The 14,444-nt window shown below is 47.1% G+C and overlaps 1 protein-coding gene across 1 annotated transcript in view; it reads left to right on the plus strand.

Annotated features, from left to right (window-relative positions):
- Positions 1 to 14,444, plus strand: part of LOC119431840 (uronyl 2-sulfotransferase) — an 83,329-nt gene that overhangs the window by 53,439 nt on the left and 15,446 nt on the right. Inside the window, exon 7 of the mRNA XM_037699296.2 lies at positions 7,428 to 7,588. Coding sequence (XP_037555224.2) covers positions 7,428 to 7,588 — 161 coding nt within the window. The remainder of the gene's footprint in view (positions 1 to 7,427; positions 7,589 to 14,444) is intronic.

Here is a 14,444-nt window from a genome sequence, read left to right on the forward strand (position 1 = left end):
AGTTTGTTACTAATTGTACTATCCTACGCTAATGTGCAAATCGGTTTCATGTTTGGGCAAATGTTGAATGTATATGTTGCGCAAAACGAAACGCTAAAGACGGAAACGCTTTTACAGAATGACGCAAATAGAATGCACTTTTACCAACTTTACTGAAGCCGACTTTTTGAACATTTTGTTGCCGACTTTTCTACTTCTTTGTGCCTCGATTTCCCTCGATGAGTGCACGTTCAAGCAGGACAAGTAGGACCAGAGACAAGAACCCACCTCGCTTATTACATGCTCGTCTCAGTTAGTTTACTACCATTCTTTTTTGACATTCGGCTGCTTATTGAATTGAATTGACTTTTATTTCCCATTTTCACTTAGGGAGGGCCGAGGATAAACGCATGCATAAATAGCTCCAAAAATGTGCTACTCAGTAGCCCAAGATGTCTATTTAACACATGTTCAGTGGCACATACCCAGTGCCACCGAAAGCTGTTCTGCTTGTATCTGCGGGTACAAAGCCATTCTGGGGCCAAGAATGGACCCTACTCCACGGCCCAACATGTCTATTGGCAACTCCAGAATCCGAACACTGACCAAATAAACAAAAGCGTCTACGACATCCAGGTTCACGGCGGCTCTTTCGCTTGGTTCTGTGGTCACGTTTCCATTTTGTGGCATCAAATCGAGGTTTTTCGTGCTCATGAAAGCCGAATGGGTCCTTGCTGCCGATCACCTTATTTTGATCAGTATCAAGGATTTCAGCGATGAAATCGCGGAAATAGCTGCGTTGTGCCTGCAAACGTCTGGCCTCCCCAGGCATCAGATTTTTTTAAAAGACAAAGAGCCTTTCAAGCGAGCCGGAGGTTAAAAAACAAGGGAGTGTTCGTGCCTAGCGAGCCTCCCCAAAAGGTGCAAGCACGTGTTCACGGCGTTGCTCCACTGCTTCTGTTACAGCACATTTATGCAAATAAGTACAGTCACCGATCGGTTTTTCTTACACGGAAAGGGGCCGCAAAATTTTCCGAATTATCGGGCAACCGAAAAAAGCTAATTTGAACGAAAAAACTTTTCATTTTGTTAAATTTGGGAGTCGGCGACGAATGATACGCTTTCACGCCTCGTCGACCATATCTTCACATCGACGGTACGGATTAAGCGAAGCCAGCCACGGCTTTAGCGTGCAATCCGCCCCCGCGGCTGCCAACGTCGTCCCACTGCGGGACGACGCTCTTATGAAAAGCCCCGGCAACGGGGATCGAATGCTTCGTCTGCGTCTCGCTCCAACGGGTCACCGAAACTCGAGATTACCCAACCTCCAATAGAGCACTGCACGGGCCTGATTTTTCGGCCCGAGCCCGGCCCGGGCCCGCACGTACATGACCGAGACCAGCCCGGGCCCGTGGTTCCAAGCCCGGGCCCGACCCGGGCCTGTGTTACTGAGCCCGGGCCTGGCCCGGGCCCGGGCGTTCATTACTAAGCTTAGCTAGGGCCCGCGTGTGCATGACCAGGCCCGGCCTGTAAGAAAAAATTCTTTTTTTTTTACTTTCAGATTGTACCGTATCTGTCAGCCTCACCTTCTCGAGGTTTATACAGCTGCAGTATATAAGCAATAAAAGGCCGAAATCTTTGTTTCTCCCACGGGAACATCAGTAATCCAGCCCATTGCCTGTGCTACTATTTTTCTAGTGGTGCGCATGCACTTACCTTCATTTGTACCATATGGTTCTATGATGTCATTTAGCATGCAAATATACAGGGCGTTTCATTTTAGCTGAACAAAAATTTTAAAGATTGCCTGTGGCAGATAGCACAGTTACAATCCTTGATCTAAACTACTCGATGAGGCGGCCATTACTTCTACGAGAAATCAAAACGCTTAATTGAAGAATTAACATAATTACGCTAATTAACGTTTTATATAATTATTTTATGGCACATCTTTCAATCTACGAATTATAGCCGCCGAGTTCGCAAGGCGTATCCACTTGGAACGAATTCTCAGGACTAAACCAGTTTCGAGATAATAATTTTCAATGAGTCCGACGAAATCAATCAAATCAAATCAATTTATTGTCCAGTTTACATGCTGGACGGTCATTTTGGACTAAAAGCTACATATGTAGCTTGACGTGACCCATAAGACCAGGCAACGCAATAGTACAGCAAACAGTGTGCACCCAATGCACAATAATTCACATATATTTCCAGCTGTGGCTGGAATTTCTCATAGACGAAATAGCTACGAACGGAAAGACAAAGAATATTTGCGTCACGGCGAGTTAACAAAATTGGAAAAAGTTTTAACAGAATGCATTTTAAACAACACTACAATAACAATACTAGCTATACAAAACAACGCAACACCAGCTATACAAGATAGCATGAGACTGAATTTTACAAGATCAACATTTGCTAAGAAAACGAAACAGGATTTACATTATATACTGAGAACCATACACAAAGACAGAATAATACTCACATCAGATACATTACAAACGACCAAAGTGTCAGCTGAGTTCTTTCTTACTGAAATTACCACCATTTTTGTAGCTGTTCAAAGTGAATGGTAGGTAATGTATTAACGACTGAAACATATCTAGAGTGTTCTGAAGTATGGAATTGACCATATCTCAGGATTTCTTGTGTTCGCATTAATGCGATGACGCTTTTAAGGAGGCTAATTGTTTTATGTAGTTCCAAGCTAATTCTGACATGCATGGCCTAATGGATGGTCAAAACGCCTAATTGAATATTTAACATAATTACGCGAATTAACTTTTTAATTAATTATTTTACGGAACATCTTTCAATCTACGAATTATAGCCGCTGAGTTCGCAAGGCGTATCCACTTGGAACGAATTCTCAGGACTGAACTAGTTTCGAGATATTAATTTTCAAAGTGTCCGACGAAATGCATCGGCGTTCCAATTACCTTTTTGAGGAAGACGCTGTTTTATGCATTGAAGCACAAAAGTAACTGGCCTTAGCGCTAAAATAATGCCATAGTATCGACACTGGTAATAGTGCGATCGCAATAGCAGTAACATGGAAATGGTTTGAGGAGTGGTTCTTTGTATAATTTATTTTTCCTTACGCGGAAACAATGTTCGTTTTTGCGGAAAAGAAAAAAAAATTAGCGTAGTTTGCACTGGCGGCGCAATGCTAAAGAGACGGCGGAGATGATGGGCACCTAGCTAGTCCTGGCTTTTGGGCTAGGCTAAGCACTACCAAGTCATCCCCAGCATTTCCCGCAATTTATTTATTATTGATTATCGATTAGCTATTGATTGGCTATCGATTGTCTATTACAGGATATTGGTCACGTACTTGGGATAGGCTAAGCACTACCAAGTTATCCGAATTTATTGATTATTGATCCTATTATCGATTAGCTATTGATTGGCTGTCGGTTGGCTATCGTAAGGTATAGGCCACGTATTTGGGCTAGGCTAAGCACAACCAAGTAATCCCCAGCATTTTCGGGAATTTATTGATTATTGATCGATTATCGACTAGCTATTGATTGGCTATCAATTGCCTATCGATAGGCTAATGTCCCCACCATTCTTAGCTAGACTTATCCAGGCTCAGCTTTGCTAGTTCACAGGTGTATGTGCCATTGCGCTTGGACCCTTTCTGTACTGCTGCCAGGATCGGCCCACATTTTTGGATTCAGCGGACACATTAGGCCCGGGTGAAACAGCTCCGCTGTTAAAAATTAGAACTTTTTCTTTGATAAGATATGTCATCTGATAAGATATACAGTCAAGAGAGGGATGTGGATCTGAGAACAAACGGGGATAACCGATATTCTAGTTGACATTAAGCGGAAAAAATGGAGCTGGGCAGGCCCTGTAATGCGTAGGATGCATAACCGATGGACCATTAGAGCTACAGAATGGATACCAAGAGAAGGGAAGCGCAGTCCAGGACGGCAGAAAACTAGGTGGAGTGATGAAGTTAGGAAATTCGCAGGCGCAAATTGAAATCAGCTAGCGCAAGACAGGGTTAATTGGAGATCGCAGGGAGAGGCCTTCGTCCTGCAGTGGACATAAATATAGGCTGATGATTATGATGAGTCATCTTCCACGTGTCACTTCAGCTGGCACAGAATGCATTGAACCATGCAATGCATAACAGTCGCGTGTGCTCGAAGGCCTACTTAGGCCCTTCAATGAACGGGCCCGAGTCTGGCCCGGGCCTGTGGCTTCAAGCCTGAGTCCGGCCCGGGCCTGCGACCTAAAGCCCGAGTCCGGCCCGGGCCTGCGGTCTCAAGCCCGAGCCCGGGCCGGGCCCGCGGCTTTAAGCCCTGGCCCGACCCGAGCCCGCCGACAAACGCTTCGGACGCCCCGGCCCGGTCCCGTGCAGGGCTCTAACCTCCAATACTAATTAAACGCGCGGGATGACAGCTTACATGATATGCCACGCTGTCTCGGCACGCCCCCTCTTTGCACACGCGGCAGATTACCTCTAAAGCAGGGGGTGCGCGGCTGCGTGTGCGCTCAGCCGTTGCTTATAGTCGCTTTTAATTCATACATTTAGCCATCTGCGTCCGCGGAAGTTTTCATATATTGTCTCGGCATTCCTTTGCGGCGGCAGTGAAATTTCGTTATATTGAAATCGTATGCAAACACACTTCGTTATATTGACGTTCTAAATACATGGCGTTCTATGGAGAACAGGCTATGAAAAGTAAAATACTTCGTTATATCGAGAATTTTGTTATGTTGAAGTTCGTGATATCGAGGTTTAAGTGTATATCCCATATAACATCTCACAATATGTAGGCAGGAAAGTCTTGGTTTCAAAAACTAAATACAGATATTCTGCTGTGATCTAACAATGTTAAAAACGGTAAAGTTACACCGTCAGGATGTTTTGGTATAGAAACAAACGAGAGTTCCGTTTGTGAGTTCGGATGCACCTTTCTCTTTATAATTAGCTGATACGTGTGATAAGGTAGTCTGCGTCCGAGGACTGACGCTTGTTCGTGCTCGCAGTAAGCAGTGTTGGTTTACAAAATTTAGCGAGAGTATTCATTTGGTAAAGCCTGTTGTATTATGGTAAATGCACGACTTGGAAATGAATTGAACCAGTTGTAATGGAATATAGCTGTGTGCACACTGCCGGAAAGCAAACTAGCGGCGCTGTGCGCAGGTCGAATGCTCCGAAGCTGGAACGAGCGCTGTCAGCAGCTGCTTCTAAATTTAATGCGAGCAAATAAACGGACAACTCACCGTGTTCAATGAGAAAACAGAATCGTGTGGTTGCACCACTAACCTAAAGCATGCCATGAAAACTATATGTCCCCTCGCGGCATAACATGTGTCATGAACTTCGCACCTTCCGAGGCTGTCATCATTCCTGCCACTATGCCTACAGACAAAAGTACAATAGCGAGAATATTCCTGCTTCTTAAAGCATCAGTAACAGTAATGCTGGGGTAGAAAACTAAATACGAACAAAACAAAATGAAGCTTAAGCGTACATCACTATAATTTCATGAAGCGTCCCCCTCAACAAAGTACACTCCGCTATTTGAAACGCCAGGAAGATAGTTGAAATAAATTAAAAGTATGTTATACTCTACTCGCGGCGAAGGAAGAAGTCGCCCCGTGTGAAGTGTTTCGAGCAAACCGGTGTAGTATTAGTCACCGTTTTCCAATGCGGAAATTTCTTATCCAAGTTGCTCTCCGATGCACGTCATGTGCTTCTTTGAGCAAAATATGAAATCATGCATTGTCTTTCCCCCGCGACGATGCGCCATAACGGTATATTAAAAAAAAGACTTTCGACATCCGTCTTTTTTCACTTTCGGACTTGTGCGCGGCGGCATGACGACAATCTGACAAAAATGACCAAAATGGACAGCATTCAATGACCCAAGGTTGGTTATGCGATTGCCTTACTCTATCAGCATTAAACAAGAAAATTTATTTTCCCGGGAAATTCAGGAACTTGCGTGCGGCACATTGTTACGAAGCCTGTTTTTTTTTTTCTCGTAAATTGTGAATTTTAAGTAGCGAATCATGTTTCTTGCCTGTACGTTTTCTCAGGCCCTGTTCTGTCCGTGTCAACATTTCTTCAATATTAACCTATCGTTCATACTTTCACGGAGACCTCAACGTCACAAAAATATCTGAATCACGAATTGTATCACGATATCAGGAAAACGCGATATGACAAAACTCCGCTTAGGGTAAAAAATGAAACCAGTTTTAATTCAGTTCTTATGATTTCTTTCACGCGAGTCACCGAATTATTAAACTTCCAGGACACAATAAAACCAGCCAGATTAGCGGAGGGATGTGTTTCTTGCGAGAAACGTACCTTCTTCGAGTGGGATGGCTGGAAGAAACTCCGAGCTTCGCATGTTACCATCGCGAAATCGGAATTGCGCTTTGGTGTAATTTCATTTGTGTCGTTCCTTCCTTTTGTTCCGTGTAACACGCAGCGCAAGACGACTACGAACGTGCAGTAACAACCCCCCGTATGTTGCATTACTATTGGTAATCTAGTTACTACAGCGCACTGTCTTATGTGGTACTTTTGTGGCGAACCTTGTGTTCCGCTCTCATGCTTTGCTAGACTTACCACTTGAGCCGTTGAGGTTTTGATGAAGGTAGCGGGGCCAGTTAAAAGATCAAGATAGAAATATGGGCTTGTTGGCTCATCAACTTATGGGGTTTTACGTGCCAAAACCACGATCTGATTATGAGGCAAGCCGTAGTGGGGACTCCGGAATAATTTGGACAACCTGGGGTACTTTAACGTGCACCTAGGTCTAAGTAAACGGGTGTTTTCGCATTTTGCCCCCATCGAAATGCCGCCGCCACGGCCGGGATTCGATCCCGCGACCTCGTCCGCTTGTTGGTTCATGATCGTTGGGCTGTATAGCGCAGAGGGAACGACCACAAAAAAAAAGGGCAAGACAACACGCAGAGCGCAAACTACCACAATAGCATTATTTTTTCAGAGCGCAAGTGCATACGCTCGCACAAAGCCATCACGCATGCACAAATGATTATCTCCTAAGAAAACCAAGTTTCTTTATCAAGAAGGTTAGCAGATGGGGTGCTTCTGCACTCAGTACCTAATCTAAAAATCTTTTCAGCCTCACTAATTTCTCCTGTAAGCTTGTCATGCATGAAGCTTACAATGGTGCATGCGCTGAATCACATCCACACGATTTACAATGAATAGCAAGCCGCCCATCACGCGCATTTTAACGTTGTTATTGTGGTCTATAAGTTTATCATTCAGGCACCTGCCCCTCTGTCCGATATACTTCTTACCACAAGAGAGGGGGATTCCATAAATGACATTGCTAGTGCAGGGAACCAAGATGATTTGGTTCGAGTATATTCGAGTGAGTATGTAAGCTGTTGTTTCTTACCCTCTATCTTTTGTTCTCTCTTTTGAATACAATCTGCAGAATTGTGCAAAACTCCTGGGCCCTGGACAAGGCTCGACAGAACATTGAGCGTCACTTCTCCGTCGTGGGTGTTCTGGAAGACTTGAACATGACGCTGACGCTCCTGGAAAAGAGCGTTCCAATATTCTTCCGGGGGGCCGCGGCATTCTACCATAAGGAAGGTATTTCCATGTTCTATAAGTTCGAATGGTTCTAAATGCACGTGCTGCTTTCTTGGAGACGATGCTACTATAGCCTGCGGTGAAGCTCAAGTCTGGGCATGCCTTTATAAAAAAAAAAGAAAAGCAATTAGACGAATTGCAGTAGGAAGCCAGGCACGAAAAGCGTGAGGTAGACCACTCTTTAGAGGTGCTCTTGCACTACTACTATCTCGTTTAGCCATTGACAGAGCCAGTGACCTACAGCCTTGTAACTACTCACATCCCAAGGCCATAGGTACAAATAGAAAGATAGAGAAAACAAGGAGAGGAAAAGCCGGGAGCTCAACCCGACAATTAAGCGTCCGGTTTTCTACCTTATACACTCGGAGTAAAGGAAACGGGGAATAGAAAGAGGAAAAGATGAAGAGAGTGAGCACCGAGTTCACGTGGCAGGATGCAAAGGATCACTATCAGCGGTATCTCAGACCGGTGCATTTCAAGTACTGCACTAGCACACGAAACACTTTTTGTGCCAGTGATTGGTGCAGCAAATTGGGGGGCTGGCTCCACGCGTTTTATGACCGAAGGTTAGATTATGTGCACCGTAAATTTTGCCGTGCGTACACTCCCTAAAATATAGCTCATTATATAAAGAGCTATTCTACATCATCTGCGGGGTTCAGCGTTCTTGGCTTCATTTCTTAAAATCAGCCTTATTAGACAAACGAATGTTGTTGAAAAGCTGGCGACAGAAGCGTCGAACAGTTGCATTATCATCAAATAAATCAAATAAAGGTCCCTCTATAATAATGTAAAATAATGAGCTCTTGCTGGGAGAATATTGTGAGATTGAGAGGTTGCGTATTTTCTTTTAGCGACTTATTTTGCAAAAGGCACCCCGGTCTTTGATAATTCTTGCATAAAAATCCCGTTTTACAGATTTTATGTAATAACACTTCCAAGTTACAAACTTCTTGCGAATAATTTGCTGACTCCCTTTTTTTCGAGCCGAATGGTGGGCTGACGTTTCTCACTTAACACTGAGGAATAGCTGTTTTAAACCGAAGATTTCCTTACCCCCCGTTCCATGGTTTCGCCTGGGAAGGTTGGTCGGTCTGTCGAGTTCCCGCCAAGTACATTCGCATTCACCTAAACAGAAAAAAAGAAAGTCAGGATTTGAACCTCGACCCCTTCGTGCAGCAGCCCAATGCTTCAACCATTACGCCATAACCGCACTTTTTTAACACGAAGGTGTTTTATGACGGGGCCCGCAATCAACTTTCGTGACGGATGTAACGGATGTGATGTTCGGCGCCAACGAGTAAAATATGTTTTGTTGACCGGGATGGCGCCACCATCTAGGAGCGTTGAAGCGAAGTACTGCATCGTGACACTAACGAGCGCCGACTGGGAGCGCTTCGGTAGTCACAGCGCAGAGGAGTCTCCAACGCGGTATAGCCTGGTGGTATAGCCACTTGCCGCGTCTTTCGCGTCGGATTAGCCTGTGGCACCTCGTCGCCTAAGGAGCTTCAACATGCATCATCAGTGGTTACACGCCGCCTACTGCTTCGCTTGCGATGACCACAACTAAGAAAACTGCTGCGCGAAGCGGCGCAGAAAGGTAACGGCATCGACAGGTGAATCTCGCTTTGGTCCGGCGAGAGACACGCCAGCATGAAGCAGAACGCCTTCGCGCGTTCGCGGCGCACTCTGCGAACGCTGCCGCTCGCATTCCTGAAGCTGAGCGCATCGCAACTGACCTGGCTGTCCAATACACAACGGAGTCGGACCAAAATGCTCGTACCGTCTCTGAAGCGACTTGGGAGCTGGACGCCGGTCGCAAACAGGAAGCCGCGCGCCAAGCAAACCTGCAACACGGTTGCCGGCCCGCAAATCATGCGCCTTTCGACGCAGCGAACCGTGCGTTCACGAAACACACATGCAACAGCTTCTGTGAAGACGCGTTTCACTTTCGTGTTCTACCGATTTCTATGAAAGAGGGATCAACCATAATTTTTCTTTATTACCGGTTTCTTAACACATTGCAAACTGCGGTCTCGTACACTTGTCCCCTTACAAAGCAAAGAGGAAACGGAGAAAAGGTAGTCAGCTACCCCATGGCTGGCCTTGTCATTTGGAAATTCCGTGAGGTCTACCAGGGGGGCTTCCACCCTATAGGAAGCCAGTCAGAAACAAGCTCTTGCGTTTTGATCACTTCAGTGTACCGGGCAATGCTCTCGTGAAATTGGAGGCATACAGTGCACCTGTCGGGCTCCCGCCATTCGAGCCCGCCATAAAGCATAAACAGTGGAGGCCAAGACGCATTATTAAGTCGGAAGGCAGCCCGTCCTCGTTCTCAACTGCTAGAAACTTGGGCCCGAATTCACAAAAAACTTCTTATGCTAGAATTTTTCGTAAGAAAGAATTTTAGCCAATCCGGATGCCAGACATATCATTAGTGGCGGCGGCCAGCCAATGGCAAAGCGAACTTGCGAAAGAAAAGCTTTGTGAATGTGGCCCCTGATTCTTAGTGAGCACTACGTAGTGATAGTTTTTTCTTGAGTGAAGTTGAAGTAGAATTTTATTTCAGGCAACCAACAATACATATATGTATATGTACACACATATACAGTTGCCTAGGGGACCGGCGAAAAGGCAAAAAGCCTGACAGGGCGCCTGCCCCCCGAGAACCCAAATTCACCCCCAAAAAGACACAATGCACAGTGTATAGTTTGGCAATAGCTATTACAGTGCAGACAAAAATGGTCATAGGACAGAAGAAGAAGCAGTTCAGTACAGTAACGCTTGTGTACGTAAACAATAATTTTCACATTTAAGGCACCAGAAGGTATACAAGTGACACCAAAAATAGGACATCGAATGAATTGATTTTAACGACTTCCAAATGACGCAAGGTGAGAGAAAAAACAACAGCAAATACTTTTGACAACATAAAACGTGAACAAGGTTTATGTTTGTATTGATAATAAATATGAATGTAACTTGCTTTTAAAAGCACGGTATGAACCGATCTCCTCAATCAGCGTAGCTAGAGAAGGGTGTTGGTTTAAAAAATACGGAATGAGATAGCTCAGTTTCTCGGTTCCGTAATTTGTGCGTGGTTTTTCTTTCCTATAAATCTTATGACGTAGGTTGTGGCAGTGGTTTTTCGCAAGATACCTCTGAAAAAACCTGTAGGATTAGATTTTACTTGATTGTAAATGACCATCGCCAACTTTTTTTTCATGACGTTTGTAATGGTTAGTATTTCATGTTTTTTGAAAAGAGGCGCCGTATGAAACCTGTGTGGTACTCCTTCGGTTAGTCGTATAGTGTTCGTTGCAAAACGTTCCAGAAGTAAACTCCTTCTCCACGGTGTAAAAAACATGATCCACTGTCTCCGAATTGTTGCAAGTGAGACAATGGGCCCCCAACAGTAAACAAAAAACATCGCTCTTAAAAAAAAAAAAAAAGCTCCGTCGCATGCCCCCGCGCGAGGGACACGTGTAAATGCAGAGCATAGTGGGGTTCCATGGTGTTGGTGTGGTGGTGGTGGTGATGGTGTGGTGGTGGTGGTCTGGGTTGAGAGAGAAGAGAGAATCGTAAGTAGGTAACGTAAAGTTGTTGTTATTATTTTATTGGCATCACTGCGATTCTTATCTGTGCCCGAAGCTCCGGTCCAGGAACTCGCGTTTGAAGCGCGCGTCGGCACCCCTAAAGTCCCGTTGACGTTGCCCGACGGCTTCCGCGCCCTCCGGGGCAACGGGCTCCGCGACGGCGGCGGCGGCCTCCAGACGACGACGCTTGCTCGCCGCCGCCTCTCGTTCCCGTACACCGGGGTCCGCGGCCCGACGCTGACGCCTGCCCGCGGCTTCTCGTGCACGCTGCTCGGGATCCGCTTGTCGACGTTGACGCCTGGCCGCGGTTTCTTGTTCACGAAGTTTGGCGTCGGCAGCACGCTTACGACGCTTGCGTTCAGCGTCGGCAGCGCGCCGCCTCGCCGCCTTGTCTTCTGCCGCCGTCGACGAAGACGATGGTACGATGTCTTGAACTGGTGCTTCGGCGCTGATGTTGGATTGCGTCGAGGTACTAGTTGAAGGTCTTGCTTCCATCGCTTATCAAATGCGACCGCCGACGAACGCAAGGGACGAGAGCGCAGGAGTTGACGAGTGGAGCCCGCGCCAACCCGCTTTATATTCCTAGCGCGCGAGTTAGATGGAGAGGGGGTGGAGAGAGGGCGCGCTATCACGCCAGCAGCTGCTGTTGCTACGGTTCTTGCAGCGCCGGAGCGCGACTCAACTATGACGCTTCGCGCGCTACACATGAGCTGCAAGCGTGATGCTGGAGAGGAGGAGTGGGGGAGAGGGCGCACCTGTGCTCGAGCTGTTGCGGACGGACGGCGCACGCTACATGTGAGTTAAAGAAATGCTCTGCATTTAAATGTCCGCACTGGCAATGTGCCAGAATGGAATGCGACGTGATTTTTCCGATTCCTATGCATGGGTCAATAAGCCACAACCGACACTAAGGCCTCCCTCGTGCCAACACCAACTAGCATTTTCAGATGGTCGTCACGTGTTGGTTATGGTGACAATTTTCATACTAGGGCAGATACCCACAATGATGGCTTCGCCAACAACAAAACGGTACATATCGTGTCAACGCTAACTATAGCTCTTTGAGATGATCGCCGCAATACAGTGGCTAGAACACTGTAGCCGCATGTTGACGATTGCGATCGCCATATCATTGCACATGACAACAACCAGATGATCGCACAATAAGCGTGTGCACGTGTTGATTATGATGGTGATTTTCATGCTATGGTACAGATCCACAACTGGACAAGAAGCGAGCGGTACATATCGTGCGAACGCCAACTAGCTCCTTGAGACGACCGCCACGTGTTGAGGATGAACATGATTTTCATAGTATGGTACGTGCCCACAACGGGGATTAGCCAAGAAGTAGCCTGATATACAAAATAAATAAGAAAAAAAAAAACACAAGACACATCGCGTAGCATGGGTGCGCGGGAGCGCATGCGCTCGCCAGTTTCCTTTACGCAAAAGACGCAGGAAAATGAAACGGGCAAATTTACAGCATTTTATTTATGATTAATTAGTGACCGCTTGTGAATTAGTGACCCGAGCACCTCAGCGCGGGGAGGTGCTTGGATTTCGGCGGGTATCGGTAGCCGTTGCTCACGCTCATCACCGGAACCTTTCCCGGCGTTAGAGCCTCCTTGCATGCGGAGCACACCGCGAACTGCAGGAATTCGCCGGTGTTGTTGCTGAACTGGCGTCGAAGCACGCCGACGGCCGCGTTACGCTGACGCTCGTTCTGGACGCTCCCGACCTTGCTCAGGTTGTTGTCGAACCAAAGCCGGTCGCACACGTTGCAGCTGTGCCCGAAGCTCCGATCGAGGAAGTCGCGCTTGAACCACGCGTCAGCACCGTCGAAGCCCGGGCGTTGTAATGGCCTCGAACGTGTTGCTGCTCTGGCCGCAGACTCGCGTTGCCTCGTCGTTCCGGGATCGGGAGCTGTCGCTCGACGCTGCCGTTGCGCTTCGACTGTCCGAGCCCGGAGTTCGGGGTCGGCTTGATAACGCTGACGTTCCACTTCGGCGTGCCGAGCCCATGTTGCTTCCGTAGAAGCTTCATGCCGACGTTGATGTTTACGTTCGGCTTCCCGAGCCCTCCTCTGCACCGCGGCGGTGGCGCTGCCGCTGCAACTAGCGCCGACGTTGACGTTGTTCATGGCGTTTCGCACATCGTTGCACAGAGAGAGAATAACGGAAGCACAGCGAACGCGCGCTTTATACGGCGCCGGGACATTTGCGCCCCCTACCGGCGTACCCTTGAGAGAGAGGGGGACAGTGAGAGAGAGAGTTATATGCAATGATTTGCTGCCCCGCACCTGTGGCGGAGAGGGCAGGAGGAGAGCGCACACCTGCGTAGGAGAGGAGAATGAGGAAGAGTTGCGCATGAGCAGTATGGGTGCGGGCGCTGCAGAACGGACACTGCCCCGAGCATAAGATGCTCTCGCATCTAAAACGTTGCGAGGCGAGAAGGTGGGTAAGATTTCCGACGCTGCTCGACGAGTGTCCCATTCGGATCTCGTCGAAAACCTTCGAGCCGCCCACAGAGGCACCGGCAACAGCCACCAACACCGCGCGCGTTCGGTGCGAACGCGGGCAAAACGCCGACGGCGTTGACAACAGTTTTGCACGTTGCAGGTGCTGCTGCATGTCCAAGTTTATGCAGCTGATAAAAATACTATCCTTACTTCGTATAGCTCTCTACTAATTTGCTATCGCAATTGATGCTTCGCCTTTCCGGTGAAACTGCGACAATTCTTTTTTTTTTTTGGCGCATGCTTCGCTAACAAGTACTTTACCTTCAGTAATTTATTTTACAAAACGTCGTCATGGTGGAAAAAGATGACCAGGCAGACATACAGGTACGAGGAGCGTTTATTCAGCTGCGGCACACTGTACTTTTTCTGCGAATACAGCGGTGGGAATCGTCAAGGGCGTTTTGGAGCAGATTTTGTACCGGGCAAAATTATTTGTAGAACCTGTCCCCACTTTAATAGAAGGTTGTCCTCTGGAGTTCACTAACCTCCAGTTTCCCTTGCTGCAATTGCCGATTCGTAAGCTGGCATGACCGTGAAATGCGTCTTCAGCTTTGTTTGACAGAGCCGAACGAGTGGCAGGGTAGATTGCCTCTATTTCTCGAGCATGTCAGTTGCTTTATTGAACGGTGCCAAAACGTCAACTATCTCCTTTATAGTATTTTTGCTAACTTCTTCCATTAGCGAGCTTTCTCTAGAATCCAGGGGGACTTCTACCTTCGTACTGCATGTACACAACATT

The sequence above is a fragment of the Dermacentor silvarum genome, chromosome 10, assembly GCF_013339745.2.
Source record: "Dermacentor silvarum isolate Dsil-2018 chromosome 10, BIME_Dsil_1.4, whole genome shotgun sequence".
Lineage (NCBI taxonomy): Eukaryota > Metazoa > Arthropoda > Arachnida > Ixodida > Ixodidae > Dermacentor > Dermacentor silvarum.